Raw genomic sequence first — 19,286 nt, 5'->3', positions numbered from 1 at the left:
AATTTTCCAAATTTGTTCATTAATAGCCGAGAAAGAAATATTTCAGTGCCGCAAACCCATGATTTCCGGAGCACCCCTGCCAGGAGAGAGACTCTCTCCAGTTGCCCCATCTAGCCTCCGCAAGTGAAGTTCCTTCCCTGCGTTCTTCCATACCGGACCTTGAGGATCACGTGACGCATACGTCACAGGCCCTGGCTTCATTTTTTTTTCTCCTCGCCTTTTTGCAGCGCAGCGCACTTCCGCTGACGGCGTCGTGCACAAGCTGTTGCAATTGTCTCGTTTTGCGCAGCACATGATTGAGTGCGCTTTGCACAAAAACACCTGACTAGCCGTATAAGTCTATGCTACACGAACATTGAGACAGACACAAGCGGATCACAGAGCATGATTGTACACTGGAGCATGGTAGAAAATGGCACAGTTTCAATGTCAGCACGAGCGACTGCACAACACGAGAACAAGCAGACGAAACGGAAGTACATCTCTTTTGCTGCGAAGCGAAGTAAAACAAATACATGCAAACGTTCTTTCTGTGTGTTTTTTTGTTTCCCTAAACCTTAATTCGTCTATTGATGTAACAGATTACACAAATAACAGATGTTGCCTTGAATAGTTTTCGAAGTCACGGGTCACTAAGAGCGATGTCACAGCAAAGACGCATGTATGTAGGCACACTAACACGTATAAGTCATCCCTCATGCTTGGAGCACGGTATGCGCAAGGAGAAGGGCGAACGGTGTTTGGTTTGATATTTCAGCTCTTTGAAATTTCAGCGACGTAATACTTAGCAGACACGATCGTTAGCATGCATCGTATGCCCGGCGCTTGTCAGCTCGAAATGGCCAGATTTGGTAAGGGGCCCTTTAAGGTGGAGCACTCGGTAAAAAAAAAAAAGGTATATTGATAATACAGTATAGCCTGATGTAATAGGCACACTCTCCTTCACCTCCTTAAATCGAATCGGCGATTTGTTTTTTATTTCTGCATTGTTGTCGGCACACCATTACCTGCAGATGATATGAATCCCCTAAAGTTAAGGTATCAGTAATTTTGATAAAGCTAATGCTATCAGCACAAATAGTTGCAGCATAGGTGCTTCATGTGCTTTGGCAGACACATTTTTTGTGCACAAGTAAAGCCAGCAAATAATTTCTTCCCCCACAATTTATGGAATAGATGTTTACATTAAAAACTTGCATAACCAATTTGAAGACAACCTTATTTTGCTTGATTCTTCAAGAGTAGTTTCGTTCATAATTATCCACGTCTCATGGTGGAATCGTCTTTGTGTCGAGAATTTTGCCTCTGAATGTGACATTTGCATACCAAGTATCAAACTCTATGATGAAAACAGTCATCCACCATTTTTTCAGATTTCTTGCAAAAACTTCCAAATAATGGGACAGTCCCAAAACACGAAATTTAGCAGACAAATTAATTGTGTTGCTTTTTACAACACCACCAGTATTTTACTTCATTTTGCCCTATGGTGGACTTCACTGATATACCATCTACAGTAAACTCTCCGTTCCACGAACGTCGGCTTAACGAATATTTGAGAACAACATACTTTTAGAAAATTTCTGGCAGTTTTCGTATGCATTAAATGCAAAAATCGTTCAATTATAAACGAATTTTTGAATAGTGAATATTTCAGTTGAGCAAACTTTATCAGTGGGCCTTGGCTCATTTTTGAAATCAGTTAAACAAAGTTTTGCGCACTGCAGCGCTTGGCGTAGCCAAAGCTCACTGCACCAAAATCGCCCCTCCAGCAGAGGCTATGTGTGGTGCAACAGTGAGCTGGTTACTTGTGCTGAACTATCAGATCTGGAAATTGTTTACAGTGTTCGTCATCCAGAAGAAGGGTGCGATGAGGAAGATGCAACGGCAGAGGCAGATTAAAATCCTGTAATTCTGCTCGAGGCTTACGATGCCTTTGAAAGTTTCGAGGCTTCCGTGTCTCAGCAAAAGGCTGTGCCAGAGAAAGTGCACAAAAATGCAGACTCTCTGGACAACTTTGTTACTTTTTGCGCTTTAAGAGCAACAGAGCAAATAAAAATTACATATCTTTTTTTCAAAATGTGATAGGCAGCAACGTAACTGTTATGCACTTTGTATATATTGATGCAAACAATTCCATAAATTGCATTTCAAACTTTTGACTCGATGTCTGCTATGCCCTATGCTGTTCCATATTCTAATGAATATTCAGTTTAGTGAACTTTCAGTTAAGTCAACTATTTCCTTGAGTCTCTTGAAGTTCACTCAAGTGAGAGTTCACTGTACACAGTACTTGAAATACAGTAGTGTGGTGGCCAACAGCGTGAGGGTGTTTTGCTTTCACTCGTCACACAGCTTGATCTGCGTACTGTGCCGTCACAAAGTGCACGCATACGTTCACAACCTTTGAATGTGCAACACTGTCACATTAGACTGTGATGCGTGAATTCAGTTTGGAGTTTTCTATCTGCACACGAGCTTTCCCCGTTCCATCCTGCAAGCGAAAAAAATGAATATTTGTGATGGCATTAGCAGTAGTTGCCGGCATGTCACCCATGGACCTAATCTTAACTTCCAGCTGCCAGATTAGCCCATGGTCTCACGCCCAATAGCCAAGCCGAACAGCACTTGTCCAAACATTTAACAGCCACCTTGCTGTGATGGCCTGCAGCCCGTTACGATGTCAGCCGACAGTGAATTTTTGTCATGGCAGCACAATGCAGCTAGGCCTAACCAGCACTGCTTCATGAGTTAGCAGAGAGTTCTTGTTTGGTGCAATGTCGACTAAAATCTTAGTAGCGGCAGTACGGCATTCTTAAAGCCATGACATCACCTTGCCAATGAAAGTGAAGGATAGTCGACAAATTGAATGGTGGCAACTTTGTTCACAGCTTCCATGTCTGCATTATGTTCTGCATATATATCTGCATTATGTTCAAAAAATCTAGCTAGACACCGTATGGCATCCAAAACTTTGATCACTGATTTACACTAACCATACAGGGCAGGAGCACAGGGTCTGGCTCTGCATCAGCGTCAGCACTCACAGCCTCCTGAAAAGTGATGCTGCCCATCAGCTATGCAACCCACACCCAGCGGGGTGAAAGGTGTTGAAAACAGACAACAGCCAGGGAAGAAACAATGTTACGATCCAGGCTTAATTGGAGCGGCTTGGATCAGTCCACCGCAAAGCTAACGCAGCTGCTGCTTCAAGCCATGTTGCTTTCTATGATGCGTTTAGAAATGGCACTGAAGGACTTAGTTTCATTTTTGAAAGCTCAAGCAACCTTCTTGGCATTTGGTGGGCACATATTTCTCGTATTTTGCTGACATGTAGCAGGGCACAGCAGGGTTTACCTCTTGACACAGTTTTTTGGTAGCATCAATGTATAGTACACAAATTACAGCATAGGAACTGAAGAAGCATTACAGAAGTAAAACAACCTTTTCAGTTAAGGGGCAGCGCTGTCTAACATTCAGTGGAGCTGACAAAGAGCAAGCAACTGATGCACGCTTACAAACAGAACAGTCAATTTCCAACAACGGAACGGTAATTAGCATACCTGGCTTCTCGAATAACTTGCGGCAAGTCAAATCTGAATGCAGCCAGGAGAATGCTGTCCATGCCTCCCGTTGATTCCAACCCTCCAAACGTGGTAAGGCAATTCTGTCGGGTTAGAAATAGCCAGAGCATAAATGCTGCAATGTATAACTACCTGAGCAAAACACAGTGGCACTGGCATGTTGAGGTAAAGAACCAATTCTCATATACTATCAGCAGGTGTGGGCCTTTCCCCATCACTTAACTAAGCAGGACACTTGTGCTTGCTCAGTCTTGCGTGAATTATCACAAACATCAACTATCTATACACTGTAAAAGCCTGACACTCGTATAATAAATATGAATACCGGGTGCACAAGGTATTTGAGTACACTATTCCTTATCGCCACTGAGACCAGCAGGCTCGTCATATCTATATAGGCGTGCGGCTTCTTGTTGGTTGACCCCTCATCACTCATACTGCGCAGTTTGTTCAAAGATGGAAGCGTACAGGTTGACGCAGGAAATTAAACACTACGCGGTCTCCTCATCGGCCTGTGGCCATACACCACAGCGAATTGGAAATTGACAGCTTTCTGAACTTGGCGAAGTCTTTTGTTTACAAGGCGCGAACAGAACTGATGTGCTCTGGTGGTGACATAGCACCTGTGGCGAAAAGGAAAAAGCACACAGTCAGTGGTCAGGCATCGTCAGAACCCCTGATTTTCTCTGGTGACTGCAAGTCATCATGATTGACGACCCAGGGAAATCAATGCGGGCCATTGCAAAGTAGCTTCAAGTCGCAGAATCGACTGTCAGGCTCGCTGTGCAGAAGGATCTGAGGTACCATTCTGATGTCATGAGGAGGGGGCAATTCATGTCCGATAAAACTCCAGTCCAAGCCCTTGCTAAGCAAGCTGAAGAGACCTGAGGAGCCTGGAGTGCTCTGTTTGTTTTTTGTTTTTGTTTTGTTTTTTTCAGATGAAAATAACTTTGACCAAGGCCAAAATGTTTACCACCGTAACGACAGGTGGCTTTGTGCAAGCGCTGACGAGGTGCCTACCGTGATGCACAAAAATTTATGTTGTCCGTGATGGTGTTAGCAGTCATCAGCAACAAGGGTGACGTCATGACACCACACTTTTTTGCAGAAGGACTCCACCTTAATGGTGCAGCATACGTGGAGGTGTTTGCCACCGTTGTAAAGCCCTGGATAGAGACTGCCTCGAAAGGAAGACCTTATGTCTTTCAGCAAGATTCGGCTCCCACCCACACCACCTGTATCACCCAGGAGTGGGTCTGACAACTTCTACAACCACATCACTCCGAACTTGTGGCCTCCTAGTTCTCCAGATATAAATCTGCTAGATTACTACGTCTGGGGCGTCACTGAGAGAGAGGCCAACGAACAGCCACATAACACAAAAGACTAGCTGAAGGCCGCCATTGCTGACTCAATGGCCAACATATCTAAGGACCACCTGATCTGCGCATACAGCCGTTTCCAGAGGCAAATCGAATCGGTTATAGCTGCAGATGGCAGATTCATTGAGTAATTGTGCAAATAAACAGTAAGAGAAATATTTCCCAAAGTCTGGTGAAAATATGTCCACTTTTGCTGGAGATATTCTTCTGTGCCTGAAGCCAACATTGTTTCTCAAATACCTCGCGCACCCAGAATAACAAATTATATTAAGTGATATGACGAAGTAAATCTAAATTTTGATTGGCCATGCGTTATTTCTATGAGCATCCTACTGCTATACAGTCGACTTCCATTAATTCTATCTTGACAGGACTCACAAAATTGATCGAAATATCCGGTGGATCCAACTGAACAAGGTGCAGGAAAAAACGCCCAAATACACCAATTTATGTAGCTGCAGTTATCTGCCTGATTCTAACACACCCTCTAATCAAAAACGTGCCCACTTTCTAGGTGTCCAAAGTAGAAAACTAATGTAGAAGTAGCATTAAAGCTCCTAAACAAAGTAGAAATAGAACACACAGCCGATTTTTTTGCAAGAAGAATGGGCAAGGGTCTGATGTGTGTTGAACCGCAGTAACTCGTTTCTTAATGTCAGCTTCGCCTTAATACATGTGTATTATGCGGTGAAGCATATGCATGCCACAAAGGCAGTGTTGGTTTCGTGACCACGCAGGCAATTTTCGGCCCAATTTTCTCAAAAAAAGAAAACAGGCATACATTAGAAGTGGGTAAATACTGTAATCAGACATTGCGAGATGCACTTATAGCTTGAAAATCTCCGTAGGGCAGGCCAAAAATAAGCTTTTTCAACGGATTCACTTGTCTCCAAGCTCTGTCGAGACAGACGCTGCCACCAAAGATTTCACTGTTGGGGTCTCCACAGGAGTCAGATGCTAGCGTGTGGACTGGTCAAGTTCAAAAAATCTGACGAAGGCCAATTTTAGGATCAAGACAAACGTTTGGGCCCACACAAATGCATGGGTGCCGGCCGGGACATCCTGGATATTTATGCACATTTTGGGCAATTGCTTGGCTGGCCCTGCAGGCGGCAAGCCAATAAACCAATCTTGCATGATCCAACTGATCACACAGCTGCGTATTATGGCAATGACATGAAGTACTTGTAATTTAGAAATGTTCACATGCCACGTATTGCCATGGCAAGCTGCCAGCATGCCATCAAAATCTACAGGAAACCCATTGCTGCCTTCTTGGAGGAGTCACATATGCTAGTGTTTATTTTGCCCAGGCCCCATGGGGATTTATTCATTTTTTGTGGATGTTGGAACATAACACTTATACTGAATATTTAATACAATGAAGGTATTTCCAAGTCACGTGTGTTAGTTATGTGATGAGGACCGACTGTATACACATGCGATTGTGCCTGAACAGATACCTGAGCAGAGCAAATACTGTATGCATGATATAAGCCTTAGTGAATGTCATTTCGTCAGCTGTTCTGGCTGCATGCCACTGTCCCACTGGAAGCCGTAAAGATAAGCCATCATTTGGCTAGTTTTAACCAAGCCATTTCAAAAGGCTCCCAAAACAACACACGCTGACAAAAATTTAGAGATCTGTTTGTACTGTTTGCTAGAAGTCCAACTGAGTTCTCTCTAAGCCCAGGGCTCCATTTAAGCTGAGCTTCTTTTAAATCTATCGGTAAATGTAAGAATTTGATTTCAACAAATATACTGTTCCTAGAAAGGAAAAGAAAAGAAAAAAACAAACTAAGGAAACCCACCATAGTGCACCACACTTCCCTTAATTCAACCAAGTTTAGAATCTAAAGGACTGAATGTAAGCAAGGAGAAAACAACAGTCGAACAACCAAACATTATTCACTGTTGCTGAAACCACTAAGACCACAGGAAAAGCAGCTCTTTAGAGTTACCTGCAGTACATCCGCCTTTTCAGATCAATGCAAATTACTACCGGACTGTAACCATTAGGATTTTTAATAGTTCTTGTCATTACAATGTTTCTACTTGTAGTTTCCAGTTTGTTGAGGCTCTCTGTCTCTCGTTTCAGATGTGCTGGACAAGTACGGAGCGATCTCAAGGCGACATGAAGTGCAGTGCCCTATTAATTGGGCACATTAAATAAAATCCACTTGAAGAGACACTGATCAAAACTGACGCAGACACTCGCACCGTTACACTGCCATTCCCATTCGTACGCAAGCTTGTCGTTAATTCTGCAATAGTCAACCATGCCTTGCGCTTCAATCGCAATAGAAAACTTAAATACTGATAGACCTTATTAAGGCTAGAAACTGATTGTGCCAACAATGGTTCTCATCATCAGAAGCAGAGAAAGATCGCAAAGGATTAACACGCAGAATCATGTTACAATAGAGTTAGAAAGTGAATCATAAACCCTGAAAGAAGGTGAATGTGGAAGTCCATCCTCACCAACCTCAGCCAGGTCAGCCAGCATCTGTGGTTCATCTGTGGGCCGGGTATATGTCACCAGCGCAACCAGGTAGTTGTACCACGTCATGCACAGCTCCCTGTAAAGTACCACAAGTATCTGCACCAAGAATATGCCTCAGAAAGTGCACTCGAATAGTTGTACAGCACATCAACTCCTCTTGCCATTACCACAAATCATATACTGGGGACAAATCATATACTACAGGGACAAAAACTATGTGGACCCCATGCCGCATGGGAATCGATTTAAGTGTAAGATTGTGCTGTTTGCTTTGATTGACGAATCGGCGATATTTATGGCGAATGTTTAATTTCTTCAATGTTTCGTTCAATACAAAAGTAGTGAGTTAATTTTAAAGGTTACCGTGCATGCAGTTTGTTGTAATTCGCAAACAAACTGCTGTTTGTTTGCGAATTACACAGAGCACACTAGGAGACGCGTTTGCTTGAGGCATTGTTGTGTACCATTGTTCATAACCTCTGAGAGGGTAGAGCATTGTCATTTCCTCACATGGCACATGGCATTCGTGGCAGAAGTGTTTTAATTACGGGGCTGGGCTGTATGGTGCCAAAACCACAACCGGATTATGAAGTACACCATAGTGGCTGACTACGGATTAATTCTAACAACCTGGTTTACTTTAATGTACACCTAATTAAAGTGCATGACCATTTCTGTATTCTTGATCCCATCGAAATGCGACTGCTGTGGTTGGGATTGAACCCACGATCTAGAGCAATGGCATGACCACACAGCTACCACGGTGGGCAAAGAAGTGTCAATCTGACGTGTGACTGCTTCCAGGATGTTGTCTAGACCCTACGGTGCTTGAATGCAGCTTTGCATTTGCATGCCATGCGTCAGTTGTCCGCTTGACAAATTTTCGCGGTGTTTATTTTTCAGAAATAGCAGAAATGTACTGTACCTTTATTTGCTCGCAACCGCTTTCGTGTTTATAGCAGTAACGTTTCCTTGCCTTCTCACGTAACCTTTGCCCTCACCCACCCTCTTCCTCTGTATAGGCAAGGCTGTTCATTTGTTTCGCGAATATGTTGGGTCTATCCACTCTCAGACTCCTCTACCCCCCCCCCCTCTCTCTGTAATTCTTTCTACCTCCCCTCCGGATTTGCACGTTAGTAGAAAGGTAAGTGCTGCAGTTCTTGCAATGCTTTTACCAGGGGCTACAGATAATTACAGCTGTCGAGATGCTAATGTGGCGACGCCCAGGAAGCTACGGTGGGTGTTGTGCACACGCGACAGGCCCAAATGAGTCTCTCATGACACCTTTCCTCTCTGCCCCGCTCCTTCCACGTATATACATGATCTCAGCCACTCCCCGACGTGACGTGCAAGGCAGCAGTAGCAGTGCAAAAGTCAAAGGAAGAGGCAGAGAGAGCTCTGCTTTAAAAACTCGCAAGCCGCTTTTTTACATCGTCCTTTGTGCTGCACACCCCACATGGCGCGACTCTCCCATCTTCCTTCCACCCACTTGCCAACGTTGGAGGAGTAGAAGGGAGACTGGAGACTAAAAGCTGAGTTACATGGAGCAAAACATCGGCATCAAAGCGACAAACTTCAGCCAGCAGCAAATGCTCGACCCCCAGTGCCAAAACATTTGACGCCCACTGTAAGCCTAGCTCGACCAGCAAAACTTCGCCACCGCAAGCAAAAGTCGCCTGGCAGCCCTCGCATGCTCGCCAGGTGTCATGAAGAGCTATCTCCCTCTGACTTTTGCCGGCTGGTTGTGAGCCGCCGCAAGTTTTCAATGTTTTCTCTAGTGCCGCCAGCGGAGCGTCCATCACACATCCAAGTGCCTTGAGGGAAAAAGGGGACAAGAGTTTATAGTTAGAAGCTGACTGTGCTTGGTCTCCAGGTTGTTTGCATCTGTGTGGCTGGAATGCCTGGTAGCGTCGAGAATGAGAGCCTGTGACAGGCTTGTTACATGCCAAATTTCGATAATGCTATTCTCTTCGGCTACAATAACAGACGCCTGCAGTTATACGAGGTTCTAAAACAGTAACTAAAACTGAAATAAGCATGAATCATCACAACAGACTTTTACACAAAGAAACGAAGGACTAACATGGCTGTTGCAGAACAACAAATCCTTCTGTAACATCTGTGTGCTGCGATGTCGCTCAATCGCTGCGACTGCCGCCGTGAAGTTGCTTGCAGGCTTGCATGTGAAACAGGAGGCACACAGGCACTAAGCTAATGCCAACTATTAAAGGAAACTCTATGGTGCCATCGAACAGCATAGCCGGATGGCACAATGCCAGCCCACTAAAATGCTTGCAGCTCAATAAAATGTGTAGAAACTAGGTGTGTGTGAATGCCATAGAGTAGATATCGAATCGAGTATCGAATATCAGAAAAATGTTAACAAAATTTAATGATTACAAATTTTGGACAAGAAGATATGGTTCTGCACATGCTCGGGAGTCTCCTAGCATTTTAAACAAGAATGCAGCAAGCTATCAGTAACTTAGGTACTTAGAAATAAAGATGTACAGTATGGTCTACCCTTATTAAAGGGAACACCAAATAAGTATGCCAGCAATGATTACCACTCCATTCCGGTATATGAAGGTCTGAAAAATCTTTTTTTTATCAACAGAATTTCTGTTGAGTAGAATCAAGCGCATTCTTTCTTCTGAAACTAATGAATTAGTGATGTTCTGTTGTACTGAATACCAGTAAGGTTCTGAGTTTAATAGTGGACTTGTGTTTTGTGGCAATCTTTCATTTATTGCACAGAAAGTTTTGCTTTCCAGTTTTTCTCCAAAATTTCTCAGAAGGGTTCAGCTTTACGGCAGATGAGTCATCGTAAAGCCAATCTACGAGACAGACGAAAGAATCACACATCATATGGGACGATCAGCGCTCCCCGCATAGCCAGCGCCGAAGGTAAAGAGCAGGTGCCACCTGAGCCTTTTCATTGTCAGGTACAGTGTTAGGTACAGATTTGCCACCTGCCAAAGATTTTGAAATCTGCAGGGTCCCCCACTGCAAGTTCGTACAATACTCTCCCCCCCCCTGCTCCCTCTCCTTTGTTTATATGTCGTTCGCATCAATGCATGCAATAGGGTGTAAATCCAAGCTAGTCTTGTGATAGGTTTGTATACGCTTAAAAAAAAACGAGACACAGAGAGAGAGATTGATGTACACAGTCGTCCACTTCCAATTTGAACACGGCTCCGGGCGGGCGGCGAGGTCGGCGCTCCGCGGAGCGCCGCTCGTGGGCGCCGGGGTAACTAACGCGCCAGCGCACTGGCAGCCACAAGCGTGGCCGCAGCCGCGTTGTCTGCTACAGCGCGCCTGCACTAGTGTGTGCTGGCGGCTGAGGCCACGCCTGTGGCTGCCAGTGCACCGGCACGTTAGTTACCCCGGCGCCCACGAGCGGCGCTCCGCGGAGCGCCGGCCTCGCCGGCCGCCCGGAGCCGTGTTCAAATTGGAAGTGGACGACCGTGTACATCTACGAACGCCATTGTGAACTAGAGGCCATCATACCATGTGTTGCAAAGATGGCAGCTGTGAACAACTTTGCTGCCATCCCATGCACTCACTCTCGTTTGCTTGGCGTTTTGACAGCTTTCATTGTGTCGCACAACTTCTGCGAATATATCTGCGTTGATTCTGCACCAAACCGCTACTTTAGTCGCCGATGCCCGATGAAGCAGCACTGATTAGGCCTAGGCAGAGCGGCTGCGGCAAAAATACGCCGCTGGCCAATGTGATAGTAACTGGCAGCAAGCCATCCCAGAATTTATACGGGTGGATCATCATTTGATCGGTCCCGAAATCAAGCGTGCATGTTAGACTGACAGCTGTTGAAGCAGCGTGAAGTTTGTCACCATGTATCAAACACGATCTGCATGCCTATTGGCAAATAATCGGCCCGATCTTTGCACTTTACGAGATTCGCGCTGCTTTTGTTGCTGTTCTATCTGTCAGCGTTGCCTTATCATTTGGATCTGTCCTGTCGACCCCAACCTGCGCAGCACGGTTCTGCAAATTATGGCGTTAAAGCACTGTGTGTACGATCCCCGGCTCGGGTCAACATAGGGGAGTGCGTACAGTGACAAAGTCCACAGCCGCATCAGCCAGGGTGGCCCATCGACAGCGCGCTCATGGGCTCCTTCTGCGCTGGAAATGAAGTGAAACACTCACTGGAGCGGCATCAAGCATGAAAGGCTACGCAGCGCACACCACATGTGGTTGTGTGTAGGTCTCTGTAGGTCTCCGCAGGTCAAATAGTCAATTCGCCAATCGAATTATTCGAACATTCACCATTCGATTCGGTGATATTTGCACACGCCTACTAGAAATCGTTTGTAAACGCATCTATGTAATTTTCTTTTTGTTTTTAATTGCTTAGACATTAACATGTAATAGAGTGAAAACTATCATGTTTTGTTTTGTTTTACAAAAACATGTTTATCGAGTCGGGCAACACGAACAACGAGGCGGTAAACACGCTATGGTGTACACCTCTCTTCCTCTCCATGTAGCCTAAGCAGTGAACAGTTGGCATCGTGCTGCCGCGTCTATTTCTGCCGTGCAAAATTTGTCATGAAAGTTTGCTCTATATAGCATGGCCTGGTGTAGGGTGCACTGCACAAAGGTGGCGGAGGGGAAGCAGCTCAAGATTTTTCTTCCAAGATGTTTCTTCCTATCTATCTTTTTTTTTATCGCAATTATATGGACACTCCAGGCACATTTTCATCGTTGTCGTAAGTACAATAACATAGTGCCAGCGCACTGTGTTCTTGGTGCGCAGTTTGCGTTGAAGCGACAGGCAGTACGAAAGTCAATTAGCTCGCTGCTGCTGCCACGCTTTTTCCCACCAGCATTTTGACAGTCGTGTTCACAGTCGTCAAGTGACTCGTGTTTACGTTTGCCTGTGCACGTGTAGCACTGTGCTTGTTTGTTAGTTAGTAAGCGAATGTTTACAAGTTTGTAAGGCCAATAAAGCTACAATCCTTGCTTTTATAGGTCTCTAATAATTTGCTATCGCAATCGATGCTTCGCCCTTTTCGCAAAACTGCGACATTTTTGTTTCTTTTTCTGGACTTCACATTGCTTTTCTTTTTGCCAAGACACCCAGTAGCCAGATCTAATTGTTACAGTGATTAATACGGCCTGGGAAACTTGTAGTTAGTGGTTTATTTTACCACAGAACAAACACACACCACTAAAGTTCAAGGTGAAGCAGGTGATCATTCTAACATTCGAATAATGTTATTGAACAATGACCAACCCTTCTTCTACTGGAAAATAGGGGTAAGTGATGCTTGTCCTGCGTGCACCTGACCTTCTTCATGGTTAAGTAATCCACAGGTAACGGTGCCGGATTGCTTCGGCCTCCCATTCTCTCAGCTCGGGGTCTTCTTCTCATTGTGGTCGGATTCCCTGGGCTCGGGCAGCTCTAACGGCTGGATCGGTGCGCAAACGGCTATGCCCTTTCACGGGCGAGTTCTCGCCGCTGCTCATCGAACACTGCCCGTTCCTCGAGGCAATGCACAATGCGTGCCCCTTCCATCCGTTTTCCGAAACTAAACAGGAACGAAGCCGGCGCAGCGCGTGCGAAACCCTTTCGTGCTCTTTCCCTCCCTGGCTGAAGCAAAACGGCTCCGATTGATCGCACGCGTGGCGTGAGCACGCACCTATGCAGCTGGAATCCTTGCTAATGACTCGCGCTCCAGTGCCAGTGCAGCTGTCAACTCATCAAACCACCCCTTTCCCACAGCTGCTATGCTCTGGAAGCAACTGGGTTTTTATGTGACCATGACGATGCCACTTGCTAGTCACTACAAGCTTCACTTGAAAACAGTAATGCTGTAAGTATGTTTGACAATGCTTCTTCCTGTTTAAATAAAATGTTGGATGTTCGTCCCCTCTACCTTTTTTCCATGCAACCCTGTTATCAATTATCTAAAAATTATCGATTGTAAAAATCGGATTTTCTTGGCACTTGAATATTGTTATAAGTGGGTTCGACTGCACATGCATACTTAAGAGCACGGCATCTGTTATCACAAGTATTAATGGCATGAGTGCCACTTGTGCCATGAGGCACAAGTGGCACTCACTGTGTAGCCCAAGCTCGTTTTCTTGTTGTAATGGAAGTATGTTGCATAAGCCTCTGTAGAGCTGCATACTAGTGCGATTATGAAACCCACACGCCAGTACTGCTTGCAACACTGCTCATTTTTGAAAATGAACAAGATGTAATGATGATAACCAAAGGGGGACCGGTGTTGCCCTTGAAAAATGATTTTACAGAAGCACTTCAAAATGCATTAATGTCATCTAAAAAGTACAGTTAAATATCGATATAACAAAGCTGGTAAAATAAGCGATTTGCTTTGTTATATTGAAATTTCTTAGCATTGAAATTCGACCTTTTACGCAAGTAAGTACAGTCGCGATAAATTTTTTTGACACAGAAAGGGGCCACAGAATGTTACAATTTATCGGGCAATAGAACAAAAGCAAATTTGAATGAGAAAACAATCCATTTTGATAAATTTGAGAGTCGGCGACGAATGGTATAGTTTCATGACATGTAAGTTGACGATATTTTCTCGGCGGTACGATTTAAGCGATGCCATCCATGCTTTCGCGTGCGATCCGCCCCCGCGGGTGATAGCGTCACCTGCACTGGGAAGACGCTATCAGGGAAAGCGCTGGCAGCAGGGAGTGAACGCTTGATCTAGCTCTCGCTCCAACGGGTCACCGAAACTCGAGATTATGCCACTCCAATAATAAGCGCATGGTAAGACAACTTACGTTGTGCCACGCCATCTCAGCACCCCCGCTCTTTGCACGAACAGCAGATAACTTCTAAAGCAGAGTGCGCAGCTGCGTATGCGCCCAGCCATGCTTACAGCCATGCGCAGCCACGGGCTAGACACACCAGAAACCGCAACGTGCACCCATCGTGCGTGCTTGATCACGTTACCATGAGCTCACTCCCTTGTCCCCTTCGAACATTCACCATTCGCTTACTCATTCACCATTCCCTTTACTCGCGTGGGGAGGCGGCACTCGTGCGTCAAGCCAACATCTTTCTTCCTCACCCTCGCACACTTTCACTGGCCCCTAAAGCACAAAGTGCTCGGGGCGCGATAGGATCTTATTGCACTTGTACTTTATACGGAACATGATGCGGCTCCACTTCGGCGGCTGCTCTTGCCTGGCGCTGCACTATTTCAGAGGTGGGTTTGCAAGCAGTCGCTTGTAATTCAATAAATTGACCATCTGCATCCGCAGAAGTTTCCGTTTATTTTCTCGGCATTCCTTTGCTGTGGCAGTGAAATTTCGTTATATTCAAATCGTGCGTGAAGACAATTCCTTATATTGAAGTTCTAAATATGTGGTGTTCTATGGACAAGAGGTTATGAAAAGTGAAATACTTCGTTAATAAAAAATTTTGTGATACTTAGTAAGTTCGTTACATCGAGGTTTAACTCTATTGAAATCATATTACGATGTATGCAGACTGCTCATTCGCTGACATACGCTCTCGCAAGCATTTCAGGTTTACTATATTGACCACACAAGGAATATGGTGGCACACACTAAAGAAATCTACCTTTACATTGTCACAGATAGCATTTCAGTGCTTGCAATGCCAGATTTTAATTGCCTTTGAAGCATGCGCAAAGTGACACATTTCATGGTATCCCAACTTTTTTTTTTTTTTGCTTTTGTGCACGTTGTTCTAAACAAAGCATGCCACCTGTTGTACTAATGATGCTCTTACATGACCAGACGGTGTGCCGTCGAACTCTTGATTATGTTCTTTCACTTCAATAGGACAGCTTTGGTGCAGCATTTAAAAGTTGAATGCCTGGCTAGAAAGTGAAAGGTCTTGCGCTTAAACCCAACCCAGAGATCAGAATTTGTTTTCTATTCAGCGACAGTTTGTAAGACATATCAAGTGATCAGCCAAACAACAAACCAATGAAAGAAGCACGGCACTCGGAGACCCCTTCCTGATTAAACAAAACAGAGGGGAGGAAAAAAAAAATGAATTACATACCTTAGTTCTCTGAAAGTTTCTTTGTCACCCATTAATATCTGTGTACAAAAAGAGAAAGATATGACTTCATAAGAAAAAGAAAGTAAATAGATATGAAGCTATGTGCCTTATGAACATTTTTGGGAGTCAACAGGGCAATTCTAGTTTATTCTAGCAATTCTAGTCACACAATGTGCTTACACCAATCAATTGAATGCTATCATACAAAATGTATTTTTTAAAATAAAAATTGAAATTCAGCTGCAAAGACACAGAATTTAAAATTTTGCAACCTTAATTGTAAGAGGCGCGTCCGCCCATCCGCTCCGTTCATTCATACATCCATCTAGACCTTAATGCCAACCGAGTGGTCAAAGTTGTCTACCAGCTTGTGCCACTAGGTATGAGCCCGTGGTCATGATGCCGCCGTGATCATTCCATTGTCATTTCAGCTTCTTCATCTGATTCTATGATGCTGGCATTCTCATGCTTTTTACGCCGCCCCAGTGGGCCAAGTTGTTAAAGCTTGGGCGACTAAGTAACTGCTTGTGGTTGTTATGCTGTCACGGTCGTTGCATCGTCGTCATTTCAGCTTCGTCGCCCGACTCTCTCGTCCTGCCATTGTCATCAAGCCACCATTCCATTGTCACCATACAGTTGTCCTGCTATCGCCGTAATTGCATCGTCATCATGCACGCCTCTAAGCGTCCCTGTGATGCTGTCGTGGTTGTTCCATCATCGTCTTCCAACTTGACCATCCGATCTCACCATGCCGTCATCGTCATAGCATTGTCAAGCTATTGTTATCATACAGTCTTCATGATGCCGTCGTCATGACGACCACTATATTCATACACTCGTTATCCGATTGTCCTCAAGTTGTCATCATTACGTTGTCATCGTTATCTCAGAATTATGTTCTCATTGTCACCATGCCTTCATCCTCATGTCGCCTTCGTCATTCAATCGACATCATTTGATTGTCTTCACTGCATCATCGTCACATAGTCGCGGGCATCCTGTCATGCTCATGGTCGATCTTGGCAAGTAAATGCCACATCAACGTTACTCAGTATTGGAGAACAGTGCATGGAAGCACAGTTGAAGCAATAGAAGTTTGAGGATGGCCACAACCAATTTTAAATAAACGTGTCTTCAGCAATAGGATGTGTCGATTTTGCTTGAATGCTAATCGCATTAACATCAACAGTAATCGTGAGATGGATTCTGCTGGAATTTCTCTTTTACCTAGCTCACTGATTCAACTGGGTGATGGCGAAGACAGAAGTTCCTCTACAAGACAGGAAGCTGGTGGCAGACGTAGCCATAACAGTTAAAAATGCCAGCGAAGCATGGAGATGTGCATAAAATTATGCAACCTGGCATCATGGTCTCTATAACTATAAAACCTATTCAATACACAATTTCTAAGAACATGTATGACTTCATTTCTCATACAATGAAATCTCAATATACCTAATGAACGTCAGGGGACCCTGGCAAATTGTTCATTATTCTGAAAGGTCGTTAGAGTGAAAGCGCCAATATTAACCATTCTGCCCATCAAACCATCAGTGAATTAGTTGTCATTGTACGGGCCATCCATGAAAACATCAGTGTTGCCTCATGGCACGTGCTGCTGCCATTTTCCATAGAACCTGCCACTATGCACCATTGGCACACCATATAGTAACAGTGAACAACGCCTACAGTACCACTGACAAGGAGGAAGCTCAGCATCACCTCCAGAGCACGATGCTTTTCTTTTCCCACATTCCTTGCCCCCGCAAACACTACAACTGCCTTGCCTGAGGCCGGCACCTAAACTATAGGAAAACGCAGATTGGATGTCTATTTAGAAATTGTTATGTAATATTTATGGTGCATAAAAGGATGCACTCGCAGATGCCTGAACTAGATGGTGCCACCTTATTGAGGAAGGTTATGGATCGTGAATCTCATCTCGTTGTCTGCACCTGCTCACCTGCACAAAGTAGTAACATGGTGGCACCCTTGTAGTTGCCGCTTTCAATGCATGGACGCAGTGGGAAGTTTTTCCTCTAGAGTCGTTTATATGAACTCTATGTATGTTCAAAACAAACAAAAAGAGAGAAAAAAAAGAAGAAGGTCCACTCCCGCATTCTTCTCTTACCGCATTGTCTCAGGTTTTCCGAGTCCGTGCACTGCATCGTCATCTGCTAGCCTACTGCTCCGGCTTCCGTGACGATATACATACTGACATCTAGGAATTCTCAGAATTCAGAATACGAGTTCCTAGTACCGAGATGCTGTTAACATGACATGGAAACAGAACAACAGTCGTTCGTCTGAAAAGTTCTGTATTCTGAAGTTTTTAGTACTGAAATACTTTTACATTAAAGCTATAAGCAGTCAGCAAGAGATTTCTGAAATGTTCGATAAACTGAAAAATTCATCAATGAAGTGCTCGTAGTAACAAGGTTTCACTGTTCATGTCACTAAGTATTCTGGGATAGAGCTAACCTTGCAGATGACCTCCAGCTCCGGCAAGAGAGAAAAATCACCATCTGCAAGATGACGTGCACACTGGGCCTGCCATGTCTGCCACCAGACATGCAGCTCCCTCGATGCCATCTGGTGGGAGCCCTACACAACAAAAACGAAAAGACATCAATCTTTGGAACTCCCTCATTTCCAGTTCTGCCTTCCACCTCATTCTTGAGTGTACACAATCAAGGTTATGTGGGCACCTGAGTCTCGAACCTCTACATTATCTTCTAATGTGGACAAAAGTATTGTTGCTGGTCAGCACTCTCATCACTTCCCTTAAATCGTCTCTTTCCTCATGTCTTTATAATTTTGCACTTCTTTCTTTCCAGCCGTGTTACCACATCAATTTGCTTAGCTCATAGTTCTGTTCTAATCGAGAAAGGGTCCCAATCAATTCTTCAGCTTTAGCCAAAAGGTATACTATAGCAATGTGGCTTCTCTTAATAAAAGCAAGTACACTGTCAATTATAACATATGTCATGACCAGAAGCTGTAGTTAAAGCAGTTGGCAAGAATATTTTGCAGAAGAGCAAAGCAGAAATTAGTTTCATTTTTACAGCATCTGCACACATGCAATTACCCGTCCAAGCATGCCCACCTGTGGTGCTGACTGCAGCAGCTCATCCAGCAGGACGAAGTCGTCTCGGCCTGAGCTTGGGTGCGTCCTGAGAAGCCTCCTTACATCATCCAGGTTGGCCTGAAGGACCAACATATACACCTGCAAACCCGTTATTAGACAGAGCGTCAGTGTAACCAGTTTGTATTACAATTACAAGCACCGCCAGCACATATTCTCGCAATGTAGTAATAGGGAAGTGGCAGGCAAGCAGGCAGTTAGGAAGAATTATGCTGAAAACAGTTTATTAGGAGGCCTTGTGTCCGAACATCAAGCAATGCTAAAGTTCAAGCGATCGCAATTACAGTCAGCGATCATCGAATTAGAAGGGAAGCAGCTTTCAGCTGGCTTCACTTTATGCACGATGCAGCAACTCCTGAGCAACCATCGTGAAAGCATGGCAAAAGTTTACAAAGGAACTGGAAGTGCCATGTTGAAGATGACCTCAGATGGGGAGATAAGTGGGCAACTTCCATAACAGCCTCGGCGCATAAAAACAATGAGTAAGCTTATGTTTGTGTTTTATTGTCATGCCAAAGGTGTACCTCAGTATAATCTTCGTGAACTCGAAAAGAAGGGTAATTAAGGCTTCAGATGTGGGGATTGAGGTGCGCACCCGGTGCCTTCAGGCGAGCATTTCACCTAT

General features: G+C 44.6%; 1 protein-coding gene across 1 annotated transcript in view; it reads right to left on the bottom strand.

The window, feature by feature from the left end:
- Window positions 1-19,286, bottom strand: part of Nup75 (nuclear pore complex protein Nup75) — a 77,988-nt gene that overhangs the window by 41,301 nt on the left and 17,401 nt on the right. The window contains exons 9-13 of the mRNA XM_075685649.1: window positions 18,623-18,742; window positions 17,998-18,120; window positions 15,517-15,554; window positions 7,452-7,545; window positions 3,564-3,667 (exon numbers count right to left, since the gene is read on the bottom strand). Coding sequence (XP_075541764.1) covers window positions 3,564-3,667; window positions 7,452-7,545; window positions 15,517-15,554; window positions 17,998-18,120; window positions 18,623-18,742 — 479 coding nt within the window. The remainder of the gene's footprint in view (window positions 1-3,563; window positions 3,668-7,451; window positions 7,546-15,516; window positions 15,555-17,997; window positions 18,121-18,622; window positions 18,743-19,286) is intronic.

This window comes from Dermacentor variabilis, chromosome 3 (assembly GCF_050947875.1).
Source record: "Dermacentor variabilis isolate Ectoservices chromosome 3, ASM5094787v1, whole genome shotgun sequence".
NCBI lineage: Eukaryota > Metazoa > Arthropoda > Arachnida > Ixodida > Ixodidae > Dermacentor > Dermacentor variabilis.
This window is presented reverse-complemented; position numbering and strand designations above follow the sequence as displayed.